This window comes from Pimephales promelas, chromosome 23, assembly GCF_988280905.1.
Source record: "Pimephales promelas chromosome 23, fPimPro1.hap1.1, whole genome shotgun sequence".
NCBI lineage: Eukaryota > Metazoa > Chordata > Actinopteri > Cypriniformes > Leuciscidae > Pimephales > Pimephales promelas.
In genome coordinates this window covers 15,158,996-15,177,746 of record NC_142791.1, presented here as the reverse complement: position 1 = coordinate 15,177,746, position 18,751 = coordinate 15,158,996, and the positions used below count along the sequence as shown (strand labels likewise).

Sequence of the window (18,751 nt, the reverse complement as noted above, 5' to 3'; positions counted from 1 at the left end):
ATTTCCTTGCAGCTCCAAACTCAGAGCAGAAACATGAAGATGTCAATAAAATGCACACGCTATGAAACTGATAAAAGCAGAGACGTGTTCCGCCCCGCTGCCATCCCGCTTGACTCTGAGACCGAGAGGAGAGACTCATTTTCTAGCGGGAAGATGGTTTCAGTGACGTCTTTTCCAGGAACATCTCTAGTTCCCTAATTGGAGTCTACAGGCTTTTTGAGCTCATGCTTGCATTAGTCCGTCTCATCGGCAGTCTCTCCGCTAAGGTGACAGTTAAAGGGATAGTTCAATCAAACATTAAAATTGGCCCATTATTTACTCACCCTTATCCTAGGTGTATATGACATTCTTCTTTCAGACGAACACAATTGAAGCAATATATATATGAAGAGTTCAGATGCAAAAGCCTCTAAGTGCCATTTGAAATTTTCTTCTAAAATGATCATTTTTATCAAGCTTATATATTTAAGTTCAGTAATTTCACTTAAATGACAATGAAGATTACCTATGAATTGCCATTTAAGTGAAATTACTCAACTTAAATATACAAGCTTGATAAAAATGATCATTCTAGAAGAAAATTTCAAATGGCACTTAGAGGCTTTTGCATCTGAACTCTTCATATAAAAAAAATGTCCTGGCTCTTCTAAGCTTTATAATAGCAGTGAATGGCCGTTTCTGTTTTGCAGTCCATACAAGCGCATCTATCCATCATAAAAGTGCATCTATCCATCATAAATGTGCATCTATCCATAATAAAAGTACATCTATTCATCATCAAAGTGCATCAATCCAAGATAAGAGTGCATCTATCCATTATAAAAGTAAATCTATTCATCATAAAAGTGCATATATTCATCATCAAAGTGCATCTATCCATGATAAAAGTGCCTCTATAATCATAGAAAGTGCATCTATCCACCATAAAAGTGTATCTATCGAAGATAAAAGTGTATCTATCCATCATAAAAGTGCATCTATCCATCATAAAAGTGCATCTATCCATCATCAAAGTCCATCTATCCATGATAAAAGTGCATCTATCCATCAAAGTCCATCTATCCATCATAAAAGTCTATCTATCCATGATAAAAGTGCATCTATCCATCATAAAAGTGCATCTATCCATGATAAAAGTGCATCTATCCATCATCAAAGTCCACCTATCCATGATAAGTGCCTCTATCCATCATAGAAAGTGCATCTATCCACCATAAAAGTGTATATATCGAAGATAAAAGTGTATCTATCCATCATAAAAGTGCATCTATCCATCATAAAAGTGCATCTATCCATCATCAAAGTCCATCTATCCATGATAAAAGTGCATCTATCCATGATAAAAGTGCATCTATCCATCAAAGTCCATCTATCCATCATAAAAGTCCATCTATCCATGATAAAAGTGCATCTATCCATCATAAAAGTGCATCTATCCATCATCAAAGTCCATCTATCCATGATAAGTGCCTCTATCCATCATAGAAAGTGCATCTATCCACCATAAAAGTACATTTATCCATTATAAAAGAGCATCTATCGATCATCAAAGTGCATCTATCCACCATAAAAGTGCATCTATCCATGATAAAAGTGCCTCTATCCATCATCAAAGTCCATCTATCCATGACAAGTGCCTCTATCAATCATAGAAAGTGCATCTATCCACCATAAAAGTGCATTTATCCATTATAAAAGTGCATCTATTCATCAAGTGCATATATCATCATAAAAGTGCATCTATCCATAATAAATGTGCATATATCCATGATCAAAGTGCCTCTATCCATGATAAAAGTGCCTCTATCCATCATAAAAGTGCATATCGAAGATAAAAGTGCATATATCCGTGATAAAAGTGCATCTATCCATGATAAAAGTGCTCCACACGGCTCTATGTGGTTAATAAAGGCCTTCTGAAGTAAAGTGATGCGTTTGTGTAAGAAAAATATTCATTTTTAAAACTTTATAAAGTAAAATTCTAGCTTCCATCCAAACGCAGTCTACTTGCATATAAAACACAACTTAGACAACTTGTGACGTCGGCAGTAGCGAGTGCGCCACGGCGTAGCGTAAATATCAGCAGTGCGTCACATAACTCATAAGTTGCGCTTTGACTTAAGTCGAATCCGTATGTTCGTTTGGGCCGGAAGCTAGTTATTTTACTTCATAAAGTTTATAAAGAACCTATTCAAGCCTAAAAAAAAAAAAAAATCGAGCATTCCAGATGGTCAAAGACTGCAGCGGATCTGTCTTAATCTGCAGAAAGCCATTCTAGGGCTTTCTGCCTCAGAGAGTCGACAGGGGCAAACGCTAATTGGGAGGAGGGGCAGAATGAGGCAGAAGAAAAAGACATCAATGAAGTAACAAGGTAACGGTGTACCTGACAATGGGGATGGGGGTTTGAACAGCCCATCGCGTCTCCTTTATTCTCAAAGATCTGAAACACAAGAGAAAGAGACATTACGTCCTGACAAAGAACCCAGACATAACAAGCCACAGCAAACATTATACAAACGTACAGACACAACCCAAAACATGCTGCAGTCAGACAGGTGCAGATAAAACATGCACTCTCTTATTAAGACATGAAGAGATCAGAGCACATGTTGCCGTTTGAAAGGAAACATCCTGTCGGAGGGAGTTTTAAGACTTCCTGACACCTCCCTCAAGGGTGATGTAAAAGGATTTGGGCAGGATCTGTCCTTGACAACTCCACTTGATAAATATTGACTCAGGTAAAAAGTCACCGCTCTTCAGGGTCTGCAAATTGCAAAGATGAGGCGAAACGCGCACTCTGATGTGTTTAACAGAGAGGAGATAACCACCGGTGTTATCCGGAGGAGTCGTGACCGATACTCTCCAGTGGGAAAAGTGTAGCAACGTCTCAGTAGATGCTTCTCCGATTGGACTGAACTTTGCTGTACCCTAAATTAATGATAATTATTCATTTCAACCTGGATTTTTTTTTTTTTTTACTTTAATATGTTCCTTGAGGTACACTTATAATGTTAATAAAGTTTTATGCACAAAAAAACTATATATATATATATATATATATATTATAGGTACAGATGCATAAAACAGTGGTAAGCTGTGACTTTTTTATGAATCTAAATGTCTAAAGTGCTATTGTTTTTCCCAATACGGGACATATTATTATTATTTTTATTATTATTATTATTATATAAAGGGATATGCATGTTAATGTTGAAAAAATAATCAACTTGTAAGATGTAGAAGAGAATGATATGGCACATACTGTACCAAAATTAAGGACAAAATCTTTATATGAAGGTTAGCCAATCACAACAGAGGCCATTCATCTATAGAAGAAGCAAAAAGGCTGTAAAAGAGTCTAAATTATGGCTATTTTAATGCAAGAAACATAAGTAACATTATAAGTGGGCTACTGGGCTTTGGAGAAAAACATTAAATTATAAAGTGTGTTGGGTTCTGTACCATTAAGCCGAATTCCTTAGTTAAACTGGATCTACAGTCTGTCAAAAAGCAATTGAGGCTCATGAACTCTCTCACTCTCATAAGTTAACTATCTTTTGGCACAAACATCTTAATTTGCTGCATTCATATCCCTGGAAGCCTTTGAAGTGCTCCATTATTCCCTTGCAGGAGCATTAATGTGTCCAGAGAGGCCAGAGGATCGCTCCACACTGCCTGCCATTGATCAGTGCTGAGACGCCCTGACTGAAGAGCATCTCCCAATTGATCCAATTAGCACTGATGAGGAAGACTGGGACGAAACCCAATCGAGCGGCGTCCCGGTCTCTGTCTCCTTTTAAACACACACACACACTCTTATGCAATCGTGTCCCTGTGACTCCATCACTTCTACAGGGAAAGTTTCTTCTGGTGACAACTGGTGCAAATGTTTCATTAAGTTGCTACACCCCCCAAGAGAGAGTCTCAGTGAGAATAAAATCATGTCTCGTTTTATTTATTCTTTTTTTTTTTTTTAATGAGTCGTGTCTTACGGCTGCATTTTATTGCAAAATGAATTTCAGTGTTTTGCTTGTGAATGCAAAGTAACAGGTGCACCAGAAATAGAAGAGACAGGACATGATGTACTGACCTGCACCCATGTGTGCGCATCACCCAGCTCTCCGATCAGATCTGCCCACCTGTCAATCACTCTGCGGATCTCTGCAGGCTTCATGAGCGGGAGGGTGACGTCAGACCAGGGGTGGAAACACATAACCTTACTGACAAACAAACAGGAAAACAACACATTTGGTTAAAATCTATCTCTCTGTCAGTCTGTCTGACCATATATTTGTTGGTCTATCTATCCATCGTCTGTCTGTCTGTCTGTCTGTCTGTCTGTCTGTCTGTCTGTCTATCTATCTATCTATCGTATCTATCTATTGTATCTATCGTATCTATAGTGTTTGTCTGTCTGACTGACTGACTGACTGTCTATCTGCCTGTCTTTCTGTCTATCATGTCTGTCTGTCTGTCTGTCTGTCGATCATGTCTGTCTGTCTGTCTATCTATCTATCTATCTATCTATCATGTCTGTCTGTCTATCTATCTATCTATCATGTCTGTCTGTCGATCATGTCTTGTCTGTCTGTCTGTCTGTCGATCATGTCTGCCTGTCTGTCTGTCATGTCTGTCATGTCTATCTATATTTCTGCCTGTCTTTCTGTCTATCTATTTGTCTGTCATGTCTGTCTGACTGACTCTCTATCTATCTGTCTTTCTGTCTATTTGTCTGTCTGTCTGTCTGTCTATTGATCATGTCTGTCTGTCTGTCTATCGATCTATCATGTCTGTCTGTCTGTCTGTCTGTCTGTCTGTCTGTCTATTTGTCTGTCTGTATGTCTGTCTATCTATCTATCTATCTATCTATCTATCTATCTATCTATCTATCTATCTATCGATCTATCATGTATGTCTATCGATCTATCATGTCTGTCTGTCTGTCTGTCTATTTGTCTGTCTGTATGTATGTCTATCTATCTATCTATCTATCTGTCTATCTATCTAGCTATCTATCTATCTATCTATATATATATCTATCTATCTATCTATCTATCATGTATGTCTGTCTGTCTGTCTATCTATCTATCATGTATGTCTGTCTGTCTATCAATCTATCATGTCTGTCTGTCTGTCTGTCTTTCTGTCTATCTATTTGTCTGTCTGTCTGTCTGTTGATCATGTCTGTCTGTCTGTCTGTCTTGTCTGTCTGTCTATCTATATTTCTGCCTGTCTTTCTGTCTATCTATTTGTCTGTCATGTCTGTCTGACTGACTGACTCTCTATCTATTTGTCTGTCTGTCTGTTTGACTGACTGACTATCTATTTAATTGCCTGTCTTTCTGTCTATTTGTCTGCCTGTCTGTCTGTCTATCGATCATGTCTGTCTGTCTGTCTATCGATCTATCATGTCTGTATGTCTGTCTGTCTATTTGTCTGTCTGTCTGTCTGTCTATTGATCATGTCTGTCTGTCTGTCTGTCTGTCTATCTATCTATCTGTAATGTCTGTCTGTCTGTCTATCGATCTATCATGTCTGTCTGTCTGTCTGTCTGTCTATCTATTTGTCTGTCTGTCTATTTGTCTGCCTGTCTGTCTGTCTGTCTTTCTGTCTATCTATTTGCATGTCTGTCTGTCTGTATGTCTGTCTATCTATTTGTCTTCCTACCTGTCTATCTATCTATCAATCTACGTCAATCTGACTTTTACATATTTATCTACCTATCATCTGTTGAATATCTATCCATCTATCCATCTACCTAGTCTTACTATCTGTCTCACTATTTGTCTCTGTCTTATCTATCTATCTATCTGTCCATCATCAGTACCTGTAAGTCTATCTATCCGATCCATCCTTCCAGCTTACTTTCCTTCTGTGATCTAAGCAGCATTTATCATAAAACATACACTGTACATGTTACACGTCACCTTCAATAATCACCCGGCAGAGTTATGAATAAATTCATATCGTACTTCTCTCTATGCTCAGCCCTGAATGAATCCCAGCAGCTGTGCCTGCAATCTTTCCAAAGTATCCTCTTTCAGGCTTTATGTGGGGCAGCCAGTTCTCTCTATTAAGCGTCCTTGACTTGTTTGTGCCTCGAGCGCTATTCTTACTACTTTGAAAACAATGTCAGATCCCAGAGCATTAGAGTTGAGCGTCGGTTGGCAGGGCGTGTGTGTTCATGGCCTCTTCTGCTACGCCACTAATTGGATGGTTGCACACACAGGTGCCGTTTCAGAACAGCCGTCTGTGAAGTTATCTTCTGCCCTCAAATATACTGCATAAAACGGACCAGCGTGGAATCGATAAAACGGAAAGCACTAGGGATCATGAAATCAAGGTACAAAACGATTCAATGGTGTCTCTCATAAGATATGTCCGAGTAACAATCACTGTGTGCACATATAAAAGGCCTGAGTGACTTTTTACAAACAGACTTATCTAGCAAATCCACTTCTTTGATGACAGCATCACCTAGTGTTAATATGTGGTATCACCTAGTGGTATATGTGAGAATTGTCATATAATAATCACATTTTTGTTCATTGTGAAGATTAGACCCATTAGACACATCTGTCTGTAATTATCAAGAAGATCTGAAGATCTAAATTAGCTGCTTCAGTCCACACTAATACGGTTTCCTATGAAAACACATCTTTTTTTCTCCGTTTTGGCCTTCCGTCCACACCAAGATGGTGAAAAATGAGCTTTTTGAAAACGCTTTCCCAAGTGGATAAATTTGAAAACGCAGTTTAAAAAGAATGACGAATGTTTAGTCATGTCAACTGATATGCATGCATAGTTCTATTGTGTCTGTTATGTGGTATTCACCGTCACTAAAATATGTTACTCTGCACTCTCTTCATATCACAGTCTGTACTGTGGCATAACATGAGAACAGTGCCGTTTTAGACCAAATATACAATGGTGTATAGTGCGACCTGGACACATCAGTGAATGGTGAGATAGCTTGCTAAATAAAATAATCCTACCAGAAGAATTGCGTGATAATTTTATTATGTCTGTTCCGTCTATATCATATCAGTGAGCTTTTATATGGGTTTACGCATGCGCTGTAAGGTGAATTTAGCATTTTCATTTAGAAGTTTCAGTGTGGATTGGAGACGTTAGGAAATGCTAATGCTAATACAATGATCAGGATAATGCCGAAAGAGCTATTCTGTACTGTAATTAGATTAATTCGAAATATAGTCTCACATAGCCAGATCTATATAGTCTTTGTCTTAAATATAATTAATCAAACTACCATAACAGTGTGATTTTAATGACCTCATCTGTCGACATGAAGCTGGTGAATCGCAAATCTAGTGCAAACATATCCACATCGCTACGATCAGATGCTTTAACTGCTGTCTTCACACCACTGTCATTATTGCTGTGTGTTTATTTTGCTATTGAGGAAAGTGAGCAGCACATATTTGCATATTCACCTATGCAATGGATGGCATCGGGATGTTAGTTAACAATATATAATATCACTCCAAAGGTATTTTCGACTATTTTTTACTTATAAGAACGAAGAAAAACTTTGCTGTGAGTATATCGGGGCTTTGAATCACGTTTAGCATAGTGTGCATTACGTGTCCGAGCACAAACAATAAGTTTCTGGCTGCAGTTCACTTATTGGCCACCAGTGTCGCTAACAATTCTGAATTCTATATATGGTCCCTTTAAGTGTACAAAAAGTGTTTTGGTTACAGATCTTTAATAACTCAATCATACATAAATGATTTTAAAGATAAACCAAAAGCACAAAACCAAAGTGAGAATGTGAACAATGGTGATTTTATAAATAATCCACATAGTACACGAACACAGCAAGATGCATTGAGTTAGCGCTCTCCTGAGGTCTCCCAATTCTGGTAGCACAATCAATTTCTACACACAGCATGATTAAACACAGGGAAATAGTTTATTAGCACTGCTTTGCATGGGCCACGAGGCACAATAACTGAGATAATGTACTGTGCTAACAAAGGATCCCTCAGTGTCGCTGCGATCTAAGGCAATTTGTGCTAAAAACTAATACACAGTAACAGCAAACAACTTTTTTGTTTGTTTGTTTTTTGTTTTGTCTTATGCTGTAGACCCCCAAATTTGATGATCCCCTACTATACTGTAATATATAATATAACATTATATATATATAATGTTATTTATATATAATTATTTATATATAAATGTTTATATGTCTGTGCCTGTCAACAGAATTAAAAAAAAATGTATCTCATGATTTCCAAACAGTTTTTTGAAAGGGAAAATACGCATTTACTTCTTTACTTAATTAACTTTTTATTTATAAATGTATTTATTTTATTTTAATCATAATAAATTAAATTATTTATTTGCTTATTTAACATTTTAGTCATAAATACAGGTATATTCATTATTTAATTGTCCTCCTCACTACATTTCCCAGCATCCTCCTTGACCCACACCTGCACACCATCACCCATTACCCGAATACTAATCGCCATCACCTGTCACCACCACCTGCCTGCACTCAGCGCAGCTAATCACCAGCACCATACATGATGCGTCCCAATACTACGCCCTAAAAGTGTGTACTCTTTTTGTGAGGAAAAAGTACATACTTTGAGTGTGTAGCTAATGAGTTGGCAGGCAAATTGCAAACCAATCTGAATATAATGATTTAAAAGGTAATGGCTAAACATCTCTTTACAAAAGTTCACACTGCTGCTGCAGATGCAATATAATGTGGACAACATTGAATAAATTCATTTTTGTCAGGTTAGATACTGATAATTAATCACTCAAACCTCTCTACATAACTGCTGGACTCGCACGTCCTCCATGACTGAAGCTTTTTTAACACCTTTTCACTTGTGTTTGTAGTTCTAACCGAATCCTCGTCCAACGGGTGATGGGATGTGAGCAATATCAGCCATTAGAGTGTGCAACGATCTGCATTTCGGATTCAGACCGGGAATAGTAGCCCATCCGGGTCTCTATGGAACACTCATTTCAACACACTACAATTTGGGACGTACTAATTCTATTTTCGAATACTATTTAGGACGGATGTGAATTGGGATGCAGCAAGTCACCTAATCCACAGCACTGCTTTGTCTAAAATAACTTTATTTTACAGTCCTGTTCCACATCAGCATTGCAATAACTGGGTAATATTACTCATGGCATGTTAATCCTATTGTAAGAGACTCTGAAAAAAAATAAGGAACCTTTAAAATAGCATAATGGGGCACTTAAAGGTTTTTGGTTTTGTTGTTGTTAATAGTGATTTTTAACTTAACCAACAATACTAATTAGTAAGTTTAGTTCTTAAGGAGAAGAAATAAACTGTTCTCACCAAATGCCTCTGGCTGCTTTGCTTTGGAAAAGTGGGTGATGATCTGAACCTAGAACCAGTAATAAAAATGAACGGCAAATTGTTAATATGCTGGAATGATCTCCTTCATTAACGTACAGATTATTATTGCACACTAAAAGTTTCACAATTAAACTTTTTAGGAGCAGGAACATTAACCGCTTTTATTATAACGGCTGAAAGTACTGTAGCTTTACCATAATACTGTATCAGATCATAAAAACAATGGCACTTTGATATACACTGCTGTTTTAGAATGTTGGGAATTGCATTTCATTATTATTATGAAACCTTCTACTCAACAAGGCTGCATTTTTATTTGATAAAATACAGTAGAAATATTGTGAAATATTATTACAATTTAAAATAGCTGTTTTCTATGTGAATATATAGTAAAAGGTACTTTATTCCTCCTGTGATCAAAGCTATTTTTTCAGCATCATTACTCCAGTCTTCACTCTTCAGTGTCACATGATCCTTCAGAAATCATTCTAATATAATGATTTGGTCCTCAAGAAACATTTCTGGTTATTATCAACGTTAAAAACAGTTGTGTAGCTTCACTTTTTTGTGTAAACCATTAACAAGTTCAAAAGAAAAATATTTTTGATATTATAATGTTATTTAATATTATAAATGCATTTAATGTCACTTTTAATAGCTGAAATGTCTTCATTGAATGAAAAAGAATCTTACCGTCTTCAAACTTTTAAATGGTAAAGTAAACATGGTACTAAATTATTACCACAATTACAACTATCCAGGTTTTCCATTACCATGTAACAGGTCCAAAAAAAGTATGTTACATTTATGTTAGTAGATCCAAATAATATCCAGTAATAAACTAGTACATAAACAGCAGAAAGTGTTATGGCAGTGAATACGACAGAGGATCATACCGGGGTCTGGAGCATCAGGCTGGAGAGCAGGGAAATCATTTTCAAACATGAACGTGCTGTCATAATCAGGATTCACCTGAAAAAAAACCGAGGAAAATATCACATGACTGGTGTATCCTGTGTTTAATCAAAGACTGGTGGATAAAACATCTTCCTCAGGTCGACATATTTGAGTAGACAAGCTGCTTCCAGCCAAATGTATCTCTGAATGAAGCAATAACATTAAATAGTGCCAAAGAGTTCAAGAGTGCATGTTCAACATCTTTTCCGATTGTAAAGTAGCCTGGCAAAGTTCTTTATTTTAATTAATCATTAAAGAATAATATCCAGGAATGATAGAATCAGCCAAGAACATTTGTCAAGCTTAAGAGAGCACTAAAAAAACAGTGCCACTGAATATTCATTGGCATATAACTCAAACAAGCCGACGGAGAGAAGGCAGAAACGTACTCAAGGAAAGGATATCAATGGTTTTTTTTTTCTGCTTAGTCAGAGAACGCTGTATAATGACTGCAGACACATCACTTTCCACAGACAAGACGGTTTTATCTGTGTTCGTAAAAAAGCACCCATAATGCTCCAGGCTGAGCCAGAGGTATCAAGAACAATGGAAATTCTGTGATTAATTTATCACACCTTGTGTCGTTCCAAACCCGCAAGACTTTAATTCATCTTTTTTGATGAATCTGAGAGCTTTCTGTCCCTCCATTGACAACGACTACTTTGATGCTTCAATGAGTTCATAGAATAATATCAAAGATCGTAAAAATATTCCATATAGAGACTCGATTGCTTTTACATGATGAAGATATTTAATTAAGTCTTTTATTGGGATTGCTCGAAGGTGCAGCAACACGATAATGAAACTTATTGGTTCTTCTTACACAAACTCAAATGTGGTGAGTGACACCAGAATTAACCTCATTGGTTCTTGCAGAAGCTCAAACGTGCTGTGTAACAAGAATGGACCTCATTGATTCTTGTGGAAGCACGAAAGTGCTGTGTAACACAAGAATGAACCTCATTGGTTCTTGCTGAAGCTCAAACGTGCTGTGTAACACAAGAATGAACCTCATTGGTTCTTGCTGAAACTCAAATGTAAAGCATAACACAAGAATGAACCTCATTGGTTCTTGCAGAAGCTCAAATGTGCTGTGTAACAAGAATGAACCTCATTGGTTCTTGCTGAAGCTCAAACGTGAAGCATAACACAAGAATGAACCTCATTGGTTCTTTGTTAAAGCTCAAACGTGCTGTGTAACACAAGAATGAACCTCATTGGTTCTTTGTTAAAGCTCAAACGTGCTGTGTAACACAAGAATGAACCTCAATGGTACTTTGTTAAAGCTCAAACGTGCTGTGTACCACAAGAATGAACCTCATTGGTTCTTGCTGAAGCTCAAACGTGAAGCATAACACAAGAATGAATATCATTGGTTCTTGCAGAAGCTCAAATGTGCTGTGTAACAAGAATGAACCTCATTGGTTCTTGCTGAAGCTCAAACGTGAAGCATAACACAAGAATGAACCTCATTGGTTCTTTGTTAAAGCTCAAACGTGCTGTGTAACACAAGAATGAACCTCATTGGTTCTTGCAGAAGCTCAAACGCGCTGCATAACACAAGAATGAACCTCAATGGTACTTTGTTAAAGCTCAAACACGCTGCACGCACTTGCAGCAAGCTCATTGGATTTTGCTGAAGCTCAAATGTGAAGCGTAGCACAAGAATGAACCTCACTGGTTCTTGCTGAAGCTCAAACATGCTACATAACACGAGAATGAACCTCATTGGTTCTTTGTTAAAGCTCAAAACTGCAGCGTTACACCAGAATGAACCTCATTGGATCTCGCTGAAGCTCAAACGTGAAGCGTAGCACATATATTCCAAGAACACAGGATGAGATGTTCCTATCCTTTGAGCAAGCACTCCCAAGAATGTTCCTATCCTTTGTGCAAGCACTTTATTCATTTAGCAGAAGTTTTTATCCAAAGCGACTTACAAATGAGAACAATAGAAGCAGTGAAACTAACAGTAGGACAACAATATTCAAGTGCTATGACCCCTCTCAGTTTCAACTAACGCAGTCCATGATTTTTTTTTTTTTTTTTTTTTTTTTATAGAATAGAAAAGAAAGTGTTAGTGTTACACGACAATGAGTTGCTCACCTCTCCATTAGCTCTCACACTGCCAGGACAGAGCGGGTTGTTGGGGTCATGTCGTGGGATGGTGTCCACTGGCGGTTTCTCCACCTGTCCTTTCCATGGACGCTTCATCCGATGGGCCGAGACCAGAACCCATGAGTCCCGCAGAGGATTGTACCTTAAATGCTGGTGCTCTGAAACAAACATCAAGATTCAAAAATAATCTGAGTTAAGGTCAACTCACCAAGAGTACATTTATACCTCACATAACTTATTATTATAAGTATAGAAATATTATTCTCATGTATTGACTTTGCTTACTTGAGCATTATTTATGGATGTTTTGTGTTTGATTTAATTTTAAAATGTAACAGGCAAGACTTTGCCACTTAATGCCACTTAATAACACCTTGACAGTGATAGAAAAGCATAAACATCATAAATTTCACAGCAATCTATACAATATAGTATAAAACACTGCGACAAAGAATTTAAATGTGAGATTCTAAAATGCAAAATGACTCCGTGCACACTTGAGTGATGCACAATAGGTGAATCAGTTTTAGACCGGTTCATTGAAAAACTGTCCGAGTGAATCGATTCTATAAAATGATTCATACATCCCACCGCTAACTTTTTTTGGCTGCGTTGAAACCGCATACTTCCCTACTATATAGTAAGGGAAAAGCAGTAGGTGAGCAAAAATATGTACAAATCCTTGGTATTCATAAAAGAGGGCTTTGAATGAGTATACTAAAACTGAATAACAAAATCTATTTAAATCTTAAGTTGTAGTTTATTTTAATTATTGCAAATTCAAACAGAGTTATTACAGCACGTCTGATTTGGATCTGAAATGTCTGCAGGCTGGTGTGAGCACTGAGGATGGTGAGGCTGGTGCTGAATCAGAAATGAGTTCTTGAACATTAGTTATATGTATGTGCCAATGTTTTGCTGTGGAATTCAGTGAGTGTTACAGGGAAAAGTTTCACCCTGTGACAATGGTTCGTCCCACTAGAGTTTGGCGGGAAAAATGTGTATTTAAACCATTGTATGGTCAGGTTTGGGAGGGATGTTGCATCCTGTGTATACTGTGCAAACGATTGAACATGTTTGAGGTGAGACATGCTGATAATTTTATGGATGTGCCACTAGGCATTGTTTTATTGCCTATTAACTCACCTTGTGTTAAGGCTAAGTACAAGTAGACTAAGTAGGCTTGTGTTACTGCACCTGTCGCTCAATGCTAGATAGCACAAGTCTATTCGATGTAATGTTTACATCTGGAAGACGTATTTTTAAGAGTGTTCAAAAATTGCTCATCTGCAATACATCTATAGGATGTTTCCTGTCCGATGTCAAAACGACGTTTAGAAGATGTCTTTAAGATGTAATGATTTAGAATGCATGTTAAACTGACATCTTCTAAACGTCTATTTGACATCTGACAGGAAACGTCCTATAGATGTATTGCAGAAGAGCAAACACTCTTAAATGAGTCTTCCAGATGTAAACATTACATCAAATAGACTTGTGCTATCTAGGATATAATTGTTTTATTGTAGAACTTTTATATAAAAGATCAGGGAAAGATACAATGGTTGTATCTTTAACAATAAACAATCACAATGACAGAAAACATAAATATGGGTTTGCATTCATCATAATTTCGTTATTCATAAGCCGGATTAAATTCAACAGAGAGGAAACATAAAGGACAGGGGGTTTGAGGGTGAACATTTCGGATATAAAATAAAGAAATTAACAACATATTCAAGAGATGACGATTTGGGGGTTTTGTAATAAATTATATCTTTAAGGGTGAAACTGTGGGTCACATTAGAAGGGTTAAAATAAGAATTTAAATCGACCTTAAATGTATTGGTTAAACTACAATCACAAAATAAATAGGCTGTTTCTTAAACAAAACCACAAAATAAGTAAGTTTCATCAATATCAAGATATTCATGAAGATTAATTAAACCTGACGCTAAATATAAAGTTGTTGCTCATGTGATGACGCGTCGTTGGTCACATGATAAATTCAACATGGCCGTCCGCTTCGCATATCGGTGCGTTCCATTCGACCGTAAGTGGACTGCGAAGTTGACTTCACATGGTATTTCGACATAAGTGAGATTCAAATTCGAAGGGAACGAACATGTTCAGTTCAAAGGGCACTGCAAACGGCATAGGAAATAAGGAGACATCGATACATCACTTCACAGGAAGTCAGTGAAGTGAAGTCCACTTTAACTGATATACCGTGTTCAGGGAGTAGGGAGCAGTGAACACTGCGTAGGGACCCATAGACAGTAAAATAAATCATACTCAACGAGATCAGGCTATAAAGTACTACTCTGTCAGCGCTCGTTCAGTTAGTACTTATTGAAATGAAGTACCTCATTGAGTGTGCGGTTTCTAACGCAGCAGATTTGTTCATGCAAAAAACACACGATCAGCTGCACAGCCAGTCATCACGTGACTCGTCTAGCAAGAGCATTTCAGTGAATCCAAAACACAGAAGTATGAAACAAAAGCAAAAAATGTTCATTGCATCGCATTAAATCTAAAATTTGTTTGTGAATAATGCAAATGTCATAAAATAAATATGCTTATATGACAATATATAAAAACATTCCTTACCTTTAGGGTCAAACTTGGGTTTACTAGTGTCCATCTTACTGTTACTCTGGTAACGTATAAGTAAATAAAATTATCCTGTGGATACGTCTATCCGATCAACCGTGAAGGGGTTTTAAACATGAATTCAATGATTGTTACTAGCTAGGGTTTCAAGTTTTTATTTGATTATCCTCAGTATCCTGAAGTGAACAAGGCTGCGCTCACACAACGCAGTATGTCGCTTTTAAAGATTTATAATTAGAACAGTGTTTTCCTCGTTTAAATGTTTCTGGAGAACGTAAATGACACACAATACATAACTACGTTGATTTATTCGACATGTTTCACAGTATCATTAATGGGAACTTGTGTATTTTGCGTATTTTGGTCGCTTGTTGATAATAATAATACACCCTCGCGACGCCTTCTTCCTTGTTGATCCCTGTGCGATTTCATTGGATTAGAACTGGCGGTTTGTGGCAGCTGATTGGTTGTCACAGATGTTACGTCACCTCACGTCATCGTCCGTCACCTTTCATGTGAGCCATGCTGTGTGTCTGAAATATGAAGTCTGTTTAATGTCTTTTGTAAGCTCAGACAGCTTTTTACTTTTGAACACTCATTTGTGGTCGTGCTACGATGTCTTTAATACGAAATATTCTAAAGATGGTGGTGGTTATTGGTGTTCTGGTGTTGACTGTGCAGTTTATAAGATACTGGATGGCAAGTAAACAATATGTCTTTACTAAAGAAGATGTTGCCAAGTTAGCCAAACAGTATGCAGGTGAGTAAACACGAGTAACCCGTTTCTGAAGTTGCATCTGCTGCTAAGATACTGCAATAAGTGTTCTCTGTAGCAATTGTAATATGTCGAATGATGTAATATATAGGCTACTACAGCTATATATAGCCTGACAACTTTGAAGCCTTGTGTTGCACGGACTATATCTGACGTGTGTCCAAGTGCAGTATTTCCTTTTAAAATAATTTGATAACTTAATGACATGTATCACTTTATTCTGTAAAACCTATTTAGTTTGACTTATTTTTAGCACGTTTAAATTATACATATATACTAATATATACAATACTTTGAAGCCCTGTGTTGCACAGACATACTATACTAAAGTAACACACAAAGTTGTTTTCAGCTGTTTTTAATATGATTTTCCCATTGGTAAGCAAAGTTAAATAACATGATGGACTGACCTTTTAAGACTGATATTACAACAGTTTCAATTTCTTTTTTATAATGGCAATTTGTGTATTATCTTCCTGACACTTCCTTTAAAGTCGGCATGAAACGGAAGTTGCGTTACCTAGTGAAACGGCTTCTCAAACAAGAACAAATGTAGGACGGGACTTGATTTTGTCCATGGGGAAAATGATTAGATGGTTGTGGTCTGCTATCGGTGGATCTCATGTGAGTGATGGGCTTCTCCGTCCTCTAGCCAGTTAACGCATCATCAGTGTAGAGAAGAGATGCTGCAAGAGTGAATGGGAAGTTAGTTTGATTAAAGATTACAAAGTACATGAATGTAACAAAAAATGGTACGTTTTGATTTCATGGTGACTTGCCTTATAGATCTTTAAAAAAAAGCTTTAAGAAAAAAAGCTGTCTAAAGTGCCTGTGTTTGTATGCCATAGGCCAGGATCATGACCAAGCCTTCTCTAAGGTGGTGGTGGAGCTCCGTAAGAGGTATCCGGGCCACATCTTGCCTGACGAGGACCTGCAGTGGGTGTTTGTGAATGCCGGTGGGTGGATGGGCTCCATGTGTCTCCTGCATGCCTCTCTCACAGAGTATGTGCTGCTCTTCGGGACAGCAGTGGACACGGGTGGACATTCAGGTAAGTTCAGATCATCTCCACTGTTGGGGTAACGAATTGAAAGTAGTGAGAGTTATGTAATTAGATTACTTTGAACAAGTAACTAGTAAATAACGCATTACTTTTAAAGTATGAGTAGTTCACTTTTTAAAAAAACTTTTGCTGATAATTTACTCACCCCCATGTCATCCAAGATGTCCACGTCTTTCTTTCTTTAGTCGAAAAGATATGGAGGTTTTTGATGAAAACGTTCCAGGATTTTCTCCATATAATGGACTTCATTGGGAACCAAACGGTTCAAGGTCCAAATGACAGTTTCCTTGCAGCTTCAAGGGGCTTTAAACGACACCAGACGATGAATAAGGGTCTTATCTAGCAAAACGATCGGTCGTTTAAAAAATAAATTAAAAAAGTTTCATTTATCAACCGATCGTTTCTCTTGATAAGACCCTTATTCATCACCTTTGTATCTCCTTCAGGTCGTTACTGGGCAGAAATATCAGACACGATCATATCTGGAATGTTCAGGCAATGGAAAGAAGGAACTACTAAAAGCGAGACTTACTATCCAGGTATAACATACGTCCTCAGCACATGCTCTGCGCTAACAGTGATTTACCCATAAAGCTTCATGTGGTTTGTTCTGGCAGGTGACACTATAGTGCATGCGGTGGGAGAGGCGACCTCGGTTCAGTGGAGCGCTGGGACGTGGATGGTGGAGTACGGGCGCGGGTTTATTCCCTCCACGCTGGGATTCGCTTTGGCCGACACCGTCTTCAGCACACAGGACTTTCTGACACTATTTTATACAGTTCGTGTTTACGTGAAGGGTATGATCCTGGAGGCGAGCACTTTCCTAACCGAGGCCAGCGTCCTTTGAAAACCACACCGCACTGTACAGTACGTCCCGTCCCTTCGTTATTCGGATAATCGATCACAGCGTCAGGTCAGAACCGACGACGTGTTGAATTGGATGTATGGAAAGAAAGCACTTAATGTAATTATTTTCCAACTATGAAAGTTTTTATTTTCCATACTGTATAGAGTTTATCAAATGTATTTTCCAAAACATATTGGAAAAAATGTGTGTATGTGTGTGGGGTCCAGTGTCTGTGTTTGAACATGGCAAGATGTTTTAGCAGCTAAATACTGTCCAGAAACGATTATAATAATGAGGTATGGATGCAAATTTAAATAATAGTTTTCTGTATTTCGAAATCACCCTCTGTGCACCTTTAATATACTGTGAATATTGATCGCTGCTTTGTTTTTCATAAGATACATTTACAGTTTAAAACCGATGTTCAGCCTGCGGTCCCTCCAGAATAAAACCATCAACGGTGTTGAATAAGTCTATTTATTTAATTCATTTATTCCCTTTATTTTGTGTTCGCTTTTGTATGTCAAAGAGGGAATATGATATTACAAAACAAAATAATTGACAACATCCATATATTTTACTAAAACCATGGAAGCTTGTTTCCGCCATAGAATGAAAAATTTAAAAGGTAATTGCGTTTTTTTTTTTTTTATCTCACAATTCTGACTTTTTTTCTCACAATTGCGAGTTTACTTCTCGCATTTTTGACATTATTTCTCAGAATTGCGAGATGGAAAGTCAGAATTGTGAGATGTAAAGTCAGAATTGCATGATATAAAGTCGCAATTGCGAGATATAAAGTCAGAATTGTGAGATATAAAGTAAGAATTGCGTGATATAAAGTCGCAATTGCGAGATATAAAGTCAGAATTGCGTGATATAAAGTCGCAATTGCGAGATATAAAGTCAGAATTGCGAGATATAAACTATTCTGAGGGGGGGAAAGTTAGTCTTTTTTTCCCCTTAATTGGCCTTATAAGTCGCAATTGTGAGTTTATATCTCA

At 37.4% G+C, this 18,751-nt stretch overlaps 2 protein-coding genes across 3 annotated transcripts in view; one reads left to right on the top strand and one right to left on the bottom strand.

Annotated features, from left to right (window-relative positions):
* galt (galactose-1-phosphate uridylyltransferase) overlaps positions 1-15,489 on the bottom strand; it is a 120,667-nt gene extending 105,178 nt beyond the window's left edge. The window contains exons 1-6 of the mRNA XM_039676693.2: positions 15,062-15,489; positions 12,440-12,609; positions 10,273-10,348; positions 9,356-9,404; positions 4,091-4,220; positions 2,384-2,440 (exon numbers count right to left, since the gene is read on the bottom strand). Of these exons, the coding sequence (XP_039532627.2) occupies positions 2,384-2,440; positions 4,091-4,220; positions 9,356-9,404; positions 10,273-10,348; positions 12,440-12,609; positions 15,062-15,095 (516 nt within the window). The 5' untranslated portion in view covers positions 15,096-15,489. The remainder of the gene's footprint in view (positions 1-2,383; positions 2,441-4,090; positions 4,221-9,355; positions 9,405-10,272; positions 10,349-12,439; positions 12,610-15,061) is intronic.
* Positions 14,536-18,210, top strand: sigmar1 (sigma receptor chaperone 1). Of its 2 annotated transcripts, none has more exons than XM_089126087.1 (4): positions 14,536-14,646; positions 16,688-16,888; positions 17,347-17,439; positions 17,518-18,210. In XM_089126087.1, exons 1-4 carry the CDS (start codon positions 14,577-14,579, stop codon positions 17,745-17,747), a joined length of 594 nt encoding a protein of 197 aa, XP_088982213.1. In that variant the 5' UTR covers positions 14,536-14,576; the 3' UTR covers positions 17,748-18,210. The 2 variants fall into 2 exon arrangements, with proteins under 2 accessions (XP_088982213.1, XP_039532628.2); XM_039676694.2 differs by lacking the exon at positions 14,536-14,646 and adding an exon at positions 15,555-15,824.
* Positions 18,211-18,751: the final 541 nt, after the last annotated feature.